Here is a 19,151-nt window from a genome sequence, read left to right on the forward strand (position 1 = left end):
GGTACCCTATATATAGAAATGAGCAAACCAGTGATATTTTAGGGAGCAGGCTAGCAGGCAGGGCCCTTTACTTACATCATAGGAACCTATACAACACAAAACACTGTTGGTTTTTTTATCTTATATTTTGGAAATGTACATCCAGGTTTTTTCCCTTTAAATTTCTTTGGGGGGGCCCAAGAGAGTGGGGCCCAAAGCTATAGCTTGTTTAGCTTATAGGTAAATCTGGCACTGGGAGGAATGTTGTTACAAGGAGTTAGGAATGTGTTCTTACCTAGGTACGAAACACCTTCTTCTGGTGTGATTGTTCCATATTTCACCATCATCTTCACAAAGTCTATCAAAGTCTTCATGATCGTTATGAGCGTTTCTTTTTCTTTGGCTTCTTTCTCTGTGTTGATGAGCAAAGCACACATGTAAACATGTGCACAGGTTGTGGAAAGTTAGGGACATGATGGCCCCCCCCCCTTTAACTTCAACTTTCAACATGGGATCCTTTTAATTTTTTAGCCCTGCATGCCCACCTCCCCACTTTTGTCTTGGGGTCAGTCTGGTTTAAGGGAGGAGATCTTCCTCTGCCTTTAGTCTGTTGGTTCTCTTTGCAGATGGCACTTTAATAAATGCACCTTCTGAAATAGGAATACCCTCTTCTACAAAGGAGGTCTGTCTCCCTTTACCGCTGGCCTCCCTTTGCTCTATCTTCCTCTCCAAAAGACAACAGTATTCAATCTGTTGCTGCAGCCCACTTCAGATCAGGATACAACCCACTTCGGACCCCAACCCACCAGTAGAAGACTAATATTCCAAGATATCTAGGTCCCACTCAGAAGGTCTTTAAGGCTGTGGTCGAATACATGCTCTCTTGTGAGTATGTTCAATTCAAAAGAATGGGGCTTATACCTGAGTGTACACAAGTCCCAATCAGTTCAATGGAACTTGCTCTCAGGTTAATGTAATCTCTGTAGGCTAACCAGCCTCATATAAAAACCAAGATGCTCAAGTCTAATGAATGCATGAAGGGGTTAATGCCATATTAGTATTGTTTTATTATTTACTAAATTTGTATACCACCCTTCATCTGTAGATCTCAGTTCACAGCATAAAAATACAAGATAAAAACACAAAGTACATAATAATAGTGTTTGTGAACTCTTCTGCTGCTCCACACTCCAACCACATGGCTTCTTTCTACCATCCATCCTTGTGTTCTGATGCAAATAATTTAGGAACTTTCACCACTTTGGAACTAACCCATGTTTCATGACTGTTGCATGCAAAAGCACAGAAATCTGACCTTTGAAGGGTTTGTAAGTAAACCATTTTCAACTCACCAAACTTTGGAAGGAACTTGGAAGGCCATATTTTAAAGGTCTAACAACCTGTACTTCAATGCTTTACTCTGCTGCATATTTTGTGATTTCAAATCTCTGCTGGGGTTCTCTGTCAGGGAACCATTACATTCTCTCACCAAATAGTACTTGCCCCAAACATTCAGAGAATTGTCTTTTTATGCCTATTTTTCTTTCTCTTCCAGCAATTTCTAAGGTGCAATCTGTAGCACTGTAACACTGCAACCTCCCACACGTTTACAATGGACCAAGCCATAGAGCTGCACTTTATAGATCAGAAGGACTAAAATCACAAAGGGGTTCTGGGAGCCAAACAGTAGCTTGTCATAAAACCTGTAACATAGCATGCACATTTTCCTCTTTTACCTTTCTTCTTTCCTTCCCACATTTATTTATTTATTGCATCTAACTCCCACCAGTTTCTCCAAGGAGCTCAAGGTGGTGTACATCATTCTCCTCCTCCTTCTTTAACCCCCATAACAACTCTGCCAGGTCAGTTAAGGCTGAGAGATAGTGATAGGCCCAAGGAGATCCTCGTGAATGAGTGGGATTTGAACCCTCCTCTCCCAGGTCCCATTCCAGCCTTCTAAGCACTATACCAAACAGGCTGTCTCTGACTTTCCATATCTCTGCTGCTCTCTGTGCAACAGACAGATCATCCATCCCTAATATACAAACACAAAAGGGATGGATGTTGGTCCATGTCAGTTTTTCACATAGCTCATAAGTCTGCTCCATCCATTTTTGTAGCTTACTGTAATCCTTTTAATTTATTTTTTTAAAGTGCAATATTTTTGTACACGTTTTCCCATAAAATAACATGTTGTATGCATTTCAGCATTTAAAATTATGACTTTCAACACATATTTTTGTGTTCTCTCTCTCTCTCTCTCTTTCTCTCTTTGTGTCTGTTTGTTTTAGCCAATAACTGTTTTGCAAAATTTAGAGAAGTGCAAAAACTGAAGGGTAGCTGCTTTCCGGCCCAGTGATTCCTCCAGGAAGTGCAAATCAGGCAAGCTTGATTAAAAATGCAGACTGAACAAAGTCCTATGACATATACATTTGCATTAGCAGCATGAAATTTGCCTAGCCTGGCAGGGACATCTATGTAGGAAGCGTGCAAGATGACTGAAGGGCACTTTAATACAGAGCTGAGTAGCCTGTCATCAAGTGGCGAGAGGTGGGGAAAACCACTCAGCCTTGGCAGGGGACCTCACTAGAAGAGCTTCAGAGCTGCCACAGCCACTTGTTTTTAAGAGAGAGAGAAAAGGCACAGCTTCCCATTTCTGCATACAGTTACAATTCCAGGAGCCTCTTCTGCATCCTGGCTTGATGCGGGCTGACGGGACAAAAGCAAGAGAGCTGTGCGGATGGGATGGAGGAGTGACAATGACCTCCCTGCTGAATTATGCAAAGGTTCAAAGTGCTGCTCTCCTGGAGGCAGATTGGGCCAGGGATAAGGAAGAGGTGGCTGATTCTGTTGCATAATCTTAGCGATGATATGCTGGAACATCAACGGCTGTGGAGATTGTGAGAGCAGGGCTGCGAGTGTGGGAGGGCAAACATCAATGTCCCCTCAATGGGCTCATATGGACTCTTTGCTAGGTTTGGAACAGCTGGGGTAGCTTAGAAGTGATATTCAATGGTGCTAGAACACTAATATTCAAAACTTTGTACAGCTATTTCCCCTAATAAAAAAGCATTTGGGGGGGGGGGGTTCATTTTATTGCAGGTTTTATCCTGGCATCTGCAATTTGGTAACATCTTAGTTGGCTGGAGAACTGCATTGCAAAATTCAGAGAAGAGTGAATTTCAAAGGGTGGGTGTGCTTTTATCCATGTAGATAGATAGATGAACTTTATTCGCATTAGCCAACGGCCATAGCAAGATAAAACAAGCAATATATACAATTAAAAAGACAACAATGGGTAAAAAGAGCCCCATATCAGACCCGGTGAGTTACAGACCTATTAGTCTTTTACCTATACCTAGGCGCTGTGGGTTAAAGCCTCAGCGCCTAGGACTTGCCGATTGAAAGGTCGGAGGTTCGAATCCCTGCGGCGGGGTGCGCTCCCGCTGCTCAGTCCCAGCGCCTGCCAACCTAGCAGTTCGAAAGCACCTCCGGGTGCAAGTAGATAAATAGGGACCGCTTACCAGCGGGAAGGTAAACAGCGTTTCCGTGTGCAGCTCTGGCTCGCCAGATGCAGCTTTGTCACGCTGGCCACATGACCCGGAAGTGTCTCCGGACAGCGCTGGCCCCTGGCCTCTTAAGTGAGATGGGCGCACAACCCCAGAGTCTGTCAAGACTGGCCCGTACGGGCAGGGGTACCTTTACCTTTACCTTTAGCAAATTATATGCAAAACACCTCTATATCAAATTAACCAGTTGGATGGACGCAGAGGCTATCTTGGCGGAGGAGCAAGCTGGATTTAGGCAAGGCAGATCTACCATAGACCACTGTTTTGTCTTAGCACATCTTATTGACAAATACGCCAAGAAAACCCATGGGGTCTTATATGCAGCCTTCATTGATTTGAAGGCTGCCTTTGATTCAATTTCATGAGTAAGACTCTGGGCCAAATTGAATACATCCAGTATAGATAAAAGATTATTATTTTTGATGAATGGCCTATATACTGTGTTGTACGTAAGATCCTCCACAAATGGCCAACACATAGGCCCTGTACCAGCCACCAAGGGGGTTAAGCAAGGCTGCATTTTAGCCCCAGCTTTATTTAACCTATATATCAATGACATGGTTAAAAGCCTAACCTCTGGAGTTCCATGCTCCTAAATTGGCCACAAAACCAATCTCAGTGCTCTTATATGCTGGTGATGCAGTCCTCCTACCCTGATCAAAAATAGGCCTAAAAGGGTTGATAGGAGAATTCTCAGCATACTGCAGGAGAGAACAGCTGGTGGTAAACTATCAGAAAACCAAAGTCATGGTTTTTATCCATGTGTTTTTTTTTGGGTAGGTTCAGTTTTAAATGCAATGGAATTGAAATTCTCCCCCATCTCTAGCCAGAGCAAGGCATTTTGCTGCCGGAAACACAGCCCTAATGAAGGGTAAGGGTGCCATCACTTAAAAGGTCTTGCTGCACCATTCAGACATCATGTTGCCGACGTGGGGATCCAGGGCACAGTCCTTCAATGGCTGCGCTCGTTTCTCTCTGGTTGGGGACAGAGGGTGGCGCTTGGGGGGGAATTGTCATCCCGCCACTCCTTGGTGTGTGGTGTGCCTCAGGGTGCAATACTCTCCCCGATGCTTTTTAACATCTTTATGTGCCCCCTCGCCCAGCTTGTCCGGAGTTTTGGGCTGGGCTGCCATCAGTATGCTGATGACACCCAACTCTATTTGTTGATGGACGGCCACCCGGACTCGGCCCCAGACACACTGATCAGATGCTTGGAGGCTGTGGCTGGATGGTTACGTGGGAGCCGGCTGAAGTTAAATCCTTCGAAGACAGAGGTCCTCTGGCTGGGACGGGACGACATGGGACTGAGGGGGCAACTCCCATCTCTTGCGGGGGTGCAATTAGTGCCAGCACCGTCCGTTAAGAGTTTGGGTGTAATCTTCGATACCTCCCTCTCCATGGAGGCGCAGATTGCAGCTACAACAAAGGCGGCATTTTTTCATCTCCGCCAAGCTAAGCAGTTGGCTCCTTACCTCTCTCGCCCTGACCTAGCCACTGTGATCCACGCGACGGTCACCTCCAGACTGGATTATTGTAACTCGCTCTACGTGGGGCTGCCCTTGAGACTGACCCAGAAACTCCAGTGGGTGCAGAATGCCGCAGCGAGACTCCTTACGGGGTCCTCGCTTAGAGATCACATTCATCCGGTGCTATACCAGCTGCACTGGCTCCCGGTGGAGTACAGGATCAGGTTTAAGGTGCTGGTTTTAACCTTCAAAGCCCTATACGGCCTAGGGCCCTCGTACCTACGGGACCGCCTCTCCTGGTATGCCCCACAGAGGAACTTACGATCTTCAAATAAAAACACCTTGAGGGTCCCAGGCCTCAGAGAGGTTAGGCTGGCCTCAACTAGAGCCAGGGCTTTTTCGGCTGCGGCTCCAACCTGGTGGAACGCTCTGTCACAAGAGACAAGGGCCCTGCAGGACTTGACATCTTTCCGCAGGGCCTGCAAGACAGAGCTGTTCCACCTGGCATTTGGTCAGGGCGCAGCCTGACCCCCTCCTCTGGCAATCTTTACAAAGCTTTAGTTTATGGTTGCCATCAATTTTGATTTTAATTCATTTTTATAATGTTTTATAATGTCACACTGTTTTAATGTTGTTAGCCGCCCTGAGCCCGGCTTCGGCTGGGGAGGGCGGGATATAAATAAAATTTTTTATTTTTATTATTATTATTATTATTATTATTATTATTATTATTATGTTCTTACCTTCGTCACTTCCCCTCTGCCCCATGTGCTGCCTGAATCAGGGGACTTGCTTCACCCCATTACACGGCTTTGCAAGCCTTGGAAATGCTATAGCCCTGATGGGTCTTTACCATCCTTTTTTATTTTATTAAAAAACACACACGTTCACATCAGCGTATAGGCAGTCGGTGTTCCAGAAAACCAAACGTCAGAAAATATTTCAACCTGTATGAGACTCACCTGTGTTGAGGCTCTTCAGTAGCTCATAAAAGTTAGGGAAATACTGGAGATCTTCAAAATTATCCTCGGGAGGCAGTTCATTTCTTCTTTCCAAGATGTTGGAGGAAGTCCACGTGTTATCCAATGTGTCATCTTGATCAGTATTTTTCGTAGCCTCCATGTAAGACATTAACAACAGAAGTGTGTAAATATGGATGCCCAGTGGTAGCTGGTGCCCATTGGGACTGATAGGGTGGAAGGCAGGGAGGCCAACAGTAGGGGGAGCCAGAGCAAAGGACAGGCAAAGCCAACTCATTCTAATTTTGTCCCCATCCTTCCTGCTGAGTTTTACCAGGGCACCACTAAGGAGGAGGAAGCTGACAGTCAGGACCACCCTCTGGACTGGTTGCAAGTAAGAAGGAAAGCCCATCTGGCTGTCAGCTTCTTTCTCCTTAAAGGTAAAGACCATTAGGTCCAGTTGCAGGTGACCCTGGGGTTGCGGCGCTCATCTCGCTTTATTGGCTGAGGGAGCCGGCATACAGCTTCCAGGTCATGTGGCCAGCATGACTAAGCCACTTCTGGCGAACCAGAGCAGTGCACGGAAACCCCGTTTACCTTCCCGCCAGAGTGGTACCTATTTATCTACTTGTACTTTGATGTGCTTTCAAACTGCTAGGTTGGCAGGAGCAGGGACCGAGCAACGGGAGCTCACCCCGCCGCGGGGATTTGAACTACCGACCTTCCGATCGGCAAGACCTAGGCTCTGTGGTTTAACCGACAGCGCCACCTGCATCCCTCCTTCTTCTTAGCAGGTTCCTAAAGTTCCTCTTAATTCCAAAAGCTGGGGACAAACTCCAGGGACCCACCCTCACTTTCATGCACAGCTTGTGAGTGCTCAGAGGCACCTGACTGGCCACTGTATTAAGCAGAAGGCTGGACTAGAGCAGTGTTTCCCAACCTTGGGTCTCCAGCTGTTTTTGGACTACAACTCCCATCATCCCTTGCTAGCAAGACCAATGGTCAGGGATGATGGGAATTGTAGTCCAACAGCAGCTGGAGACCCAAGGTTGGGAAACACTAGACTAGAGGGACAAAAATGGCAGGTTTTTAGATTCCTACAAATACTTGATATATTGACAATGATAATAACACCTCTTTAATTTGCTCTATCTAGAAGTCACGTCCCCCCAAAGCAAAGATCAATGAGGGGGCCTATTTGTGCTTTCCAGGAAGTGGGATGAAACTGATAGGCATTACCATGTTTTCCTCCTGTTTTTCACTGGGATTACTGTCTGCTCTGCTTGGAATGTCACCAAGAGCTTCAGATGCCTTTTCGCGATCGTTTGCTTCATTAGCAATGAGCTGCTGCAAGACTTCAGCCACCTCGTCCTCCAGTGTGTAGGCCTGGCTTTCTGTGATCTGGGAAAGACAAGGAGAGTAGAGCCAAATTATCCATCTCCCTTCAGGTCTGCAAGTTGTTTCATGCAGGGACATCTGAAGAATGAATTAGGGAGACTGGAACATCCATTTCAAATTGAATTTGCAGGTTTCCCTTGGAAATCAATAGCGTCTAGTTTGATGCAGCTGATGGTTTGATTGTGCACTACCATTGGCTCAAGACGATGTTGAACATCTGCCACAAGAATTCATAAGGACAGTCAGAGCTTCAGGAGGTGAAAAAACCAGCCTGCCACCTCTCTGAATAAAGTCCTTTGGCATCATATTTCAGCAATGATAAGCAAAGCAAATCAATTTAGACTTTAACTCAGCTGGTTTAAATAGCCTGGTTTTATTGAAGTCAATAGTGCTATGCCTTATATCCAGTAATGTTTGCCCTGCAGATTATTCATATATATATATATATATATATATATATATATATATATATATATTGCAAGTCACTCTGTAATCTGCAACCTTGGTTGGGGATTGGACCTTTACAGGGACTGTTTCTCACATTCTTGTGTTCCCGGCCCCTCTCCTTCTGGGCTTATTTGCCCATTATAAAACCTTTCAAGAACTTGGCATCTTGCATTGCATGGCTAAACTTCAAATAGCCGGTTTAACTGCAGGGTGAGATTGATGCAAATTGAAACCAGTGCTCAGAGCCCAAGCTCTGCTTCAAAAGAACATCCATTTGTTTCAGGATCAAACTATTCATTCAGTGCTTTTTTAAAAATAGCAGCTAAGACTAAAATAAGAAAGGGGAAAAAACCAGGCATAATAGCATAAATGAACTGGTGCCCAGAAACTTACGAGTCCCAGATTTAGAAGCTTGGAAACGATCTTGTCAAAGACTCCTCTGTCATTTTCCTCGTATATCCTCATGGCAATCTTCTGAACGATGTCTTCAGCTGTTAATGGCGTACCATCAAGTTGGTGTAGTCCATCTGGATCATCTGAAAGTATCACAGGTTGACAAAGTGATGCTCTACTCTACTACGTTTGATGAGTTTATCTTTTGCATGGGTAAAAACATTAGGTGAAACTGGACTATGCTATTCTTGATACTTTCCGGTATGAGAAAATGACTGATGGTGAGAGAAATACCGTAGTGTTGATGGCCTCTTCTGACCCCCACCATTTGTCAACTTTGCAAATACAGGGGACTGCTAGATGCTCAGGTCTGGCACAGTCAAATTAATGGTGCGGGTGCAGAAAATCTCATGCCACTATCTATCAACGTGGCTTTGTGCTTTCTGCTTGATGAAGTCCATCCATCAACTGAAAAAAGTCTTAAGAAATAAGGGCTTTTTAGCTGTCAAAACAAACACCCACACAAGTCTAAGGGGACATGGCAGAAAAGTATATAAGCATGAATAATATCAAGAGATTCATTCTCTCTCAAATAATTAGAACTGTAGGGTTACTCAATTAATTCTATTTGCAGTCAGCTGGGAAGGGGAAGAAATTGGATTCAGTTCACATTTAAATTCACATTTACCAAATTTGTGCTTTCCAAAACTATGCAAACTGAGCAGTTGCCCGCTCTATGGATGTGAAGGGAGCAGTATACATAAACTGGAACTCCATAGACAACCGTCATAAATAAATGAGGTAACTATGCCCAAGAGGAGCCTGTGATAAAATGTTGCCATGAAGAGCACTTCTCTTCGGGATGTTCCACTCCTTCCTCCCTGTCTTACGTTCCTCTCTGTTTCAACAGCAAGCCAGCATTCTAAGGCTATTGAGTATGCTCCATTGAGCTGTTTTTAGCATCCTTCCTCTTGGGTGTTTTTTCTACGGGGTTTTTTTGGGTGCATCTACAAAGCTTAGTGGGACGCGGGTGGCACTGTGGGTTAAATCACAGAGCCTAGGGCTTGCTGATCAGAAGGTCGGGGGTTCGAATCCCCGTGACGGGGTGAGCTCCCGTTGCTCGGTTCCTGCTCCTGCCAACCTAGCAGTTCGAAAGCACATCAAAGTGCAAGTAGATAAATAGGTACCGCTCCGGAGGGAAGGTAGACGGCATTTCCGTGCGCTGCTCTGGTTCGCCAGAAGCGGCCTAGTCATGCTGGCCACATGACCCGGAAGCTGTACGCTGGCTCCCTTGACCAGTAAAGCGAGATGAGCGCCGCAACCCCAGAGTCATCCACGATTGCACCTAATAGTCAGGGGTCCCTTTACCTTTACAAAGCTTAGAGTTCTCCCTGCTGATACTTTCTACCCTTTCTGATACCTGCTGATACTTTCTACTCTTATGCATGGGTGTTATTTGAATAGCTACACAAGCATCCAGAGAACTGAGATTGCTTTTATCGTATATGATATTTTGTGTTGTCAACATTGTCTTAATATATTGGCAAAACATAATGGCAAATTCACAGTATGCAATAAGACAAGGAGAGTGTTTATGGAATAATGATGCACTGGAAGAGGTCCGTTTTGTGCCATCTATAGTTCCGCTAGCATATGAAGATTACTTTGCATTTGGAAGCCATCCATGAAGACAGGCTGGGATCTGGCAATGACTGGGATGTTATTCCTGCATCAAACTGTGCTTGCAGACTTGCCTGGCTTCTGAGGTGTGAATTTGCAACAGCCAAGACCAAGGCTTCTTAAAGTTTGCTTGGACTGAACCCCCCCCAATTTTACTTCAAGTGATGATCTGACACGCCCCCCCCCCCCATGACACCAGTCCCAAAGGATAGAAGGCTAAACCATAAATGGATGAACTGCTTTGGTCACATCAATACGATTCTAGGGTTTTCTCATAGGCTGTTTCTGTGTGATATACTTTGCTGTGGTTTGCATTGTTTATGTCGTTTATGTCCTCTCCTATGTGAAAACATATTATATGTGGCATCCTGCAAATGACTCTCTGTCTACGCAGTAGTAAGGTCAGGTGTCCCTGGGCATTTTCATGGGCTGAGTACCCCAATTTATTTATTTGCTTTATGAAAATATGTTTTTCCTGCCATAAGAGGACAGGATCACACTTCAAAACGACCTTGACAGATTAGAGAACTGGGCCAAAACAAACAAGATGAATTTTAACAGGGAGAAATGTAAAGTATTGCACTTGGGCAAAAAAAGAGAGAGGCACAAATACAAAATGGGTGACACCTGGCTTGAGAGCAGTACATGTGAAAAGGATCTAGGAGTCTTGGTTGACCACAAACTTGACATGAGCCAACAGTGTGACGCGGCAGCTAAAAAAGCCAATGCAATTCTGGGCTGCATCAATAGGAGTATAGCATCTAGATCAAGGGAAGTAATAGTGCCACTGTATTCTGCTCTGGTCAGACCTCACTTGGAGTTTTGTGTCCAGTTCTGGGCACCACAGTTCAAGAAGGACACTGACAAACTGGAACGTGTCCAGAGGAGGGCAACCAAAATGGTCAAAGGCCTGAAAACGATGCCTTATGAGGAACGGCTAAGGGAGCTGGGCATGTTTAGCCTGGAGAAGAGGAGGTTAAGGGGTGATATGATAGCCATGTTCAAATATATAAAAGGATGTCACATAGAGGAGGGAGAAAGGTTGTTTTCTGCTGCTCCAGAGAAGTGGACACGGAGCAATGGTTCCAAACTACAAGAAAGAAGATTCCACCTAAACATTAGGAAGAACTTCCTGACAGTAAGAGCTGTTTGACAGTGGAATTTGCTGCCAAGGAGTGTGGTGGAGTCTTCTTCTTTGGAGGTCTTTAAGCAGAGGCTTGACAACCACATGTCAGGAGTGCTCTGATGGTGTTTCCTGCTTGGCAGGGGGTTGGACTCGATGGCCCTTGTGGTCTCTTCCAACTCTATGATTCTATGATTCTATTCTATGATTCTATGATCATAAAATATCAGGGTGGTGCACAATGTTAAAACATAAACCTAACTTTGTCTCTTTCTTTCTACACACACACACACACACACACACACAATCATTCAGATGACTGGCTAATAAAAAATAAAAATTAATCAGCTGCAAAGTCCTGTCAGCATAAAAAAGTCTTCAAGCAGCACCTGAATGTCAAAAGTGAAGATGCCTGCTGCATCCCTGCAATGAACAGTGTTCCACTGCAGAGTAGTTACGCTAAGGGGTCAATACATAATATGGCAAGATTTGCTGGTTCAGGATGCAAGGGATCTCTAGCTCTGCCAGGCTCTGCCAGCATTAAGTCCCCAGCTCCAGTTTAGCGAAAGATACACAGGCAAAGCTGGTCAAGGCCTGTTTAAGTCCCCCAAAGGAAGCAGGCTTAGAGAGGGGAGATGTAGGCTGGATCCTAAGCCTCTTCAGCTTGGTCATGTGATCCAGCAACCCAACCTAATGTGAGACACTCTTCTAAAGGCTTGTTTCCTTTCTGCCAGGTTAGGCAGAGCAGAAGCCCTGCTGCTGAGCTGGGCTTGGATCTGGTGTAACTTCACACAGGCTTCATTTACACTGGTTTGCTTTGCATCACCTTCTTGAGCGTTGGTAAAAGGTAAAGGTAAAGGTACCCCTGCCCGTACGGGCCAGTCTTGACAGACTCTGGGGTTGTGCGCCCATCTCACTCAAGAGGCCGGGGGCCAGCGCTGTCCGGAGACACTTCCGGGTCACGTGGCCAGCGTGACATCGCTGCTCTGGCGAGCCAGAGCCGCACACGGAAACGCCGTTTACCTTCCCGCTGGTAAGCGGTCCCTATTTATCTACTTGCACCCGGAGGTGCTTTCGAACTGCTAGGTTGGCAGGCGCTGGGACCGAGCAGCGGGAGCGCACCCCGCCGCAGGGATTCGAACCGCCGACCTTTCGATCGGCAAGTCCTAGGCGCTGAGGCTTTAACCCACAGCGCCACCTGCGTCCTCTTGAGCGTTGGATTGCTCCCCAAATGCTCAACTTTCAGTCAGAGGGCTGTGTGCAAATAGTATTGAAAATGGTATTGCATATGACTGCCCCAACAGCATCACAAGCACAAAGAAGCATGAATGAAATGGACGTCCGGAGAGGCCCTATATGCAATATACACTCAAAACACGAGCTTGGTGTATGAAGGCTAATGAATTACCTTGATATTTATAGTCCGGGCTGCTTTTAGTGGAGTCATAATCATCAACCAGCCTCCGGCTCTTGGTGGAATCTGTATCCTCGAGGGCAAGCTGTTGGTCATACAGGGAGCTTCGGATAGATTCCCTTTCCTTCTCCTTCCTCTCTTTTTCTGCTGCCAATTTGAGCAGGTTCAGGTCATCAGCAAATGAGTAATTTCTGAATTCCGGCTTGTTGTCTGGAAGACGTACAGCACAGGTGCCCAATAAACCATCTCATACCTCTGAACAATCAGCAGTATGAGTGTGCAATGAATAAGGGGAAGAAGCACAAAATTTACCTGTAGAGGCTGGCTTTTTCATTTTATCCGTCTCTGCCTCAGCAATCTGTTTTGGGGAGAAAGATAGTTTATGGGTATATAAACACACTGTATCTGTTGCACTGGAATGAATTGTGTGTAGCTCTTTTCCTCCAATCTATTTCTTTTAACCTATTGGAACGTGCAAAACTGCCTGACGCTGAGTCCATCTAGCTTATGGTAGCACTGCCTGGCAGTGGCTCTCCAAGGTCTCAGGCAAAACAGATGCTCTCCCATTGAGCCACAGCCCTTCCACTTCCCACCACAGTGTCTTTTGTCCTTTTCCCAGGAGGTGATGGAAGCATTTCCCTAAAGAAAAGATTCTGGGCTAGACCCTTTAATACCAATTTGTGCTCTTTTCATGGAGAATTTCCTTTCTTTTGTGGGAAGCTGCTCTTTTTTAAAAAATTGACGGAGTGGGAGGGGGGGCATTCCAAGTTGCAACCTTCTGCACATTTTCCTGGGAGTAAATCTCATGGAATAACAGTAGGACGTCCTTCTGAATAGACATGTCAAATGGCATATTTTTATTGACTGCTGTGAAACATCACCTTGCCAACAAAGGTCCGTATAGTTAAAGCTATGGTTTTCCCAGTAGTGATGTATGGAAGTGAGAGCTGGACCATAAAGAAGGCTGATCGCCGAAGAATTGATGCTTTTGAATTATCATGCTGGAGGAGACTCTTGAGAGTCCCATGGACTGCATCCATTCTGAAGGAAATCAGCCCTGAGTGCTCACTGGAAGGACAGATCCTGAAGCTGAGGCTCCAATACTTTGGCCACCTCATGAGAAGAGAAGACTCCCTGGAAAAGACCCTGATGTTGGGAAAGATTGAGGGCACAAGGTGAAGGGGACGACAGAGGACGAGATGGTTGGACAGTGTTCTCGAAGCTACTAACATGAGTTTGACCAAACTGCGGGAGGCAGTGGAAGACAGGAGTGCCTGGCGTGCTCTGGTCCATGGGGTCATGAAGAGTCGGACACAACTAAACGACTAAACAGCAACAATAGTCCAACCCACCCACCCTGGTGATGTTTTGATACCAAAGGGTTTTTGTTTGTTTGGCATCTCTCAAATTTGTCCATTTTTAAAATTTTATTTAAAAAACGTGTTTGGGGATTTGTTTGTTGGTTGCTAATTTTAATGATGAAGATTTGAGTGATAAAAATGATTTTAAACAGTATGCAACAGCTGGTGGGAAAGCCTTTTGGAAGGCAGCCTTGAGAACTGCAGCTTTTGCCACACCCACTTTCGCTCTCTATGCCTACCGTGATATGCAGCCCTTGGAGGCTTGGGTGTGGGTCACTGCAGCCCTCAATCTGCCCCCCAAAGGGCTAGCCGCCACTGGCATACTTCAAAGGTCACCAGGGTTATTACTGCATAACGTTTAAGTTATCAAAAGTACAGTGGCTGGATAGGTATAAGAAGGCATGAAGAACTTAGGAAGGTACACAAAAACCAGAACTTAGGAGGGTACAATAACTAGAGATAAGTCACATCTGAGGCTGGGATATAAGTTTAAAACTATTACTAGAGGTGTGGTAATTTGAGGGGATTCTGCGATCTGGAAAGTGGGTATGTTTAGATGGGAACAGGTGGGAATAACCCTGATAATGATAAGAGAAGGCATCATGACCAGGTTTGACATTTGGGTAAAACATATCTGGGCATGAGAAGGAGAGAAAGGGGGCCACTTCTGAAAATTCAAGGATATCTTGCAAGAATATATATCTGTTCTTCTGTTCCACTCCTCTGCCCCCAGATGTGGCTCTTTAATCTCTTCCATAAATCCTGCATACTTTCACTCTTAAAATGACCTTGCTGTTTGGTTCAAAGGGTGGTTAGTATACCACGGACCATGTTTTGCCCTGTGGGAGGGGTTTGTTGGACTAGTCAGGAACACAGCTTGTCCATTTTTAAAGCCTCTGGGTGTAATATACCAATAGGATTGAAAATGAACTGTGACTTTTATAAGATGCAGTCGTACCTCGGAAGTTGAACGGAATCTGTTCCGGAAGTCCGTTCGACTTCCAAAACGTTCAGAAACCAAAGCATGGCTTCTGATTGGCTGCAGGAAGCTCCTGTGGCCAATCAGAAGCTGCGGAAGCCCCATCAGACATCCGGCTTCCAAAAATAGTTCGCAAACCGGAACACTCACTTCTGGGTTTGTGGCGTTCGGGAGCCAAAACGTTCAAGAACTAAGCTGTTCGAAAACCAAGGTATGACTGTGCTTTGAATGCAAGCTGGAGCAGAGAGAGTGAGAGACAGGGAGCCATTGTGGGGTAGTGGCCAGAGTGGTTGGACTGAGGCATATGAGACTGGGGATCTAGACCCCTCACAGCTATGAAGATCACTGGGTGACCTTGGGTCGGTCAATCACTGTCTCTTAGCTTAACATCAGGATTGTTGTGAGGATAAAATGGGGAGGGGGGAACCATGTACACCACCATGAGCTCCTTGGAAGGGAGAGAAATGAAATAAATTGTGTGGGTAATAAATAAAAGAAAGCCATCAGGCTTTAAGATCTATTGATTCCATCTGGGTAGGAAACTCTAGTCCTTGGAGACGGGCTACACTTGATCAGCCTGGTGGGAGATTAGGCACCTCGTGCTCAGAAATACTTTTATTTATAACCTTGTTTATGTCTCTTCAAAGAAGGAACATGACATTAAATTCACATGGCTGAAAGAGGCTATGAAGGCTAGAAGGTAACAGTTCTTGCAAGAATCCCCCCACCTCCCTTATATACTGTTAAGACATTGCATATCCAGAGGTTACAAGCATCTGAAATCAATACAGAGTGAAGCCAAGATATCAATTATTGCGTTCAGGGTGCTCTGGAGCTTTTCATGTTGCTTAGGACTAGATGACCGTAGGGGTGCTTTCCAACTCTGCAATTCTATGAATCTATGAATCTAAGTAAGCCATGCTGATCACAATGGGACTTACCTCTGAGTAAATATGGCCTGTACGAGACAAATGTTCAGGGTAAGTGAAAAAGAATGGCGCACTATTGGATTTCCCTGCTATATGTGTCTACTGAATAATTTGTAAGTTGTCATGACAGAAGACACTGGCTGGGCTAGAAGTGAGCTCTGGAAACATGTTCTTGTTTTAGTTAAATGATTTTCTTCTTGAACTCTAGCTAGCCTGCAAAACATTCAAGAATCCTAGGACACATTCAGAAGACTAACACAGTTACTATGTCATGAGCTTTTAGAACACCAAGAGTCTACTTTATCAGATTCATTCCTCCAATGAATTAGCCTGCCATCCTCACCTCACTTAGCTGAGAGTAAGCCCCATTTGATTCAGTAAAACTTACTTCTGAGTAGACGTGGTTAGGATAGCACTGTTACATTTCTTACCTGCTGAAAGCTCCCACCACAAATAAGGCTGCAATGACTTGCTTGGGTGTAAGAGCCATTGAACTCTGAGGGCTTACAAGCAAGTATATTTGTACAAGTTAGTTGGGATAATTAATCTTTATGGCAACATGAGACTTCACCCCCCCCCGCTAGTCTTACAACATAGCCTACCATTCTTCCATTCATCTCATCAAACTGTTGGGACTCTCCTGACAATTAAAAGCAGGGCTATCTGCAACAACTTCAAAGAGAATTTGTATTTTACATGTCTTTAAATTAGTTTTTATTTTTATTATTTTATTTTATTTTTCATTCTCTTGTTTTATCATTTGGGTGTTCACCATCCTGGGCTCCTTTGGGCGGAAGGGCAGGATAGACATTTAATAAATAAATAGACACTGGTTTTACCTACCTGTTCTTCTAGTGGTCTCTCTACACTTAATTCTCTGTTGTTTAAAGCTTTATCTAGAAAAGAGACACACATATACATATAATTGTGGTATGCAGTCTCTCTCTCTCTCACACACACACACTAACAAAAAACAAGTTATAGTATTAAACAATCTACCCTTAATACCCTGCCTGTATTTAAACATCAGTTCCTGGAATATAAATATTGAAGATGCTGAAGCTAAATCTGTAATCCTATGCATACTTTTCAGGAGGTAAGCCCCACTGAACTTCTGAGGAAATATGCCTAGGATTACATTGTACGTCACAGAAAGGAAGGAGGGTACAGTTTGCCTGGTTCCTGCCTTTGTTTAGGAAATTAGCCTTGAATATCTCCTTCACCCTGGACTGTTCCTACATTTTCTCAAGCAGAAAACCAACACACACACGCATAAAAAAGAAAAACCTCACATAAGAGCTGGACTAAAATAGCAGTAATCTAATCGGATTGGAATAATCAAGAGCTTAAAAGATTTTATGACATTCAGAGCAATCCCTACAAAGAGAGACGTGGAAAACTGCTGCACTACAGATCAGGCTGTCTCAGAATACACTCCAGAAAGAAGAAAATCTAGCATAAAAAAGAGAACACACATTCATTTCCTTCCAATTATCTGGGGTGGGTGTGGGTGGGTGGAAGAGAAAAATGCCATTTTGCTTTTTACCTTGGCACACTTATCCACCTTGTTCAGCTATGACCCTTGGCAGTGATTTCAAAACAGAATGGCATGTAATATGTCAATAGTCACTAGAGGAAACTGGATCAACTTGGCTAAATAAAATAAAATAAAATAAAGTGTCCCAGTTCTCACAGCTATGCGGGAATGAATGATCAGAAGAGATGACCCACCTACCCAACACTGGGAAGTTTCAAAATAGGGGCTATGCCTTTCAAAATAGGTGCTATACCTTTTAAAGTACCTACCTCCTCTAGTGCCCTCGGGCTTGGGAAATCCATGTACCTGGCCTAAAATCAGTGCCAGCACCGGTATCAATAAAGACAGCTTGAGAAGCATCCTCCCGTGTGTTAGGTCTTCTTTGCTGCTTTGACTGTGGCTTTGGAAAAAGGTTTGCGGCAAAACCAGAGAGGAGAGGATCCCCTGGCTGCTTCAGCAAGATCAAAAATGCTTCCCTCCCTTCTTTCCAGCAGGCTTTGTGTGTCAATGCCTCCCTTGGCGGACCTAGACTGAACCCAACTGGCAGCGGTGCCTCGCCCGCCGCAGTGGGAGCTGTCCAGCACTCTTGGTGCTGAAATCACAGGAGCCGCAGCCGCAGCTCACTGCTCCGGGATATGGCTCGAGCCCTTATTGCTCAGCGTCCTCCTCCTCTTCTCCCCTTGCCCTGATCGATAGGCGAGCGAGGTCCTTTCCCCGCTGAAAGCTCCGGACAGGGGTGGGAGGAGAAAGAAGGGGAGGAGAATGGGAGGGAGGGGGGCTGCGGATGTGGGAGCATGCGTGCACCACCTGGACCTACACGCAGCTCTTTAGCCCAGCCCAGCCTGTTGGATAAAGCTGCTCTATCCGAGCCAGCAGCAAGCCTTGAATCCACAGGCAGGGGATTCCTGCCTCCGGAATTGCATGCATACAAAATCTCCACCCACAGAACGCCCCTGTGCCCATTCTAAGCAGAGGAAAAGGCCAAGAGCTTTGACGGTGATCTATATCTCTATTCTGCAAGCAGCATCTGTTTAAGTGATGTGCAAGGCGTATGATTCACATTTATGACGTGCAGCATCTTGGCTTCTCAGTCACCAAGGCTGGCGAGTGAGAACAGCATTGTTTCATCTGTTAGGCGATTTATTTATTTTTTTAAGGGGGAAGGCTGTTAAGGCAGAATCAGGGAACCTCAGCCAATCTGGTGAGCTTTCTGGAGAAAGAATCCATCTGCAGACAGCATAGAAAAGCAAGTTGTTGCAATGGATGGGTTTTCCCTTGGCAAAATCCAGACCCGTTGCAGCAGCAAGGGAGCATAATAGCTAAATCACCACCCCCACATTCCACTCACACTCTTCTGCACAGAGCAGTTTCATCTTTCCTGAGCTGCAGGGCATGATAAATCAGTTTAGCCACAGTTCACCTTTTATCTTCTATCTTGTGAAGAGCAGAAATGTGCGTGCATACACAGACATACACACATGTTTGAGAGGTGAAAAAAGATCTTTTTAGGCTTCTTTATGAGTTTTCATGGGGACGCAGGTGGCGCTGTGGGTTAAAGCCTCAGCGCCTAGGACTTGCCGATCGAAAGGTCGGCGGTTCGAATCCCTGCAGCGGGGTGCGCTCCCGCTGCTCGGTCCCAGCGCCTGCCAACCTAGCAGTTCGAAAGCACCTCCGGGTGCAAGTAGATAAATAGGGACCGCTTACCAGCGGGAAGGTAAACGGCGTTTCCGTGTGCGGCTCTGGCTCGCCAGAGCAGCGATGTCACGCTGGCCACGTGACCTGGAAGTGTCTCCGGACAGCGCTGGCCCCTGGCCTCTTAAGTGAGATGGGCGCACAACCCCAGAGTCTGTCAAGACTGGCCCGTACGGGCAGGGGTACCTTTACCTTTACCTTTATGAGTTTTCAAAGATCAGGATC

General features: G+C 45.5%; 1 protein-coding gene across 1 annotated transcript in view; it reads right to left on the minus strand.

Moving 5' to 3' along the window:
• The window catches only part of SCG3 (secretogranin III), a 51,066-nt gene extending 32,950 nt beyond the window's left edge, over positions 1-18,116 (minus strand). Inside the window, exons 1-8 of the mRNA XM_079953379.1 lie at positions 17,504-18,116; positions 16,541-16,593; positions 12,741-12,786; positions 12,423-12,638; positions 8,212-8,354; positions 7,213-7,374; positions 5,977-6,130; positions 275-391 (exon numbers count right to left, since the gene is read on the minus strand). Of these exons, the coding sequence (XP_079809505.1) occupies positions 275-391; positions 5,977-6,130; positions 7,213-7,374; positions 8,212-8,354; positions 12,423-12,638; positions 12,741-12,786; positions 16,541-16,593; positions 17,504-17,594 (982 nt within the window). The 5' untranslated portion in view covers positions 17,595-18,116. The remainder of the gene's footprint in view (positions 1-274; positions 392-5,976; positions 6,131-7,212; positions 7,375-8,211; positions 8,355-12,422; positions 12,639-12,740; positions 12,787-16,540; positions 16,594-17,503) is intronic.
• Positions 18,117-19,151: the final 1,035 nt, after the last annotated feature.

The sequence above is a fragment of the Podarcis cretensis genome, assembly GCF_951804945.1.
Source record: "Podarcis cretensis genome assembly, chromosome: 14".
NCBI classification, from domain to species: domain Eukaryota; kingdom Metazoa; phylum Chordata; class Lepidosauria; order Squamata; family Lacertidae; genus Podarcis; species Podarcis cretensis.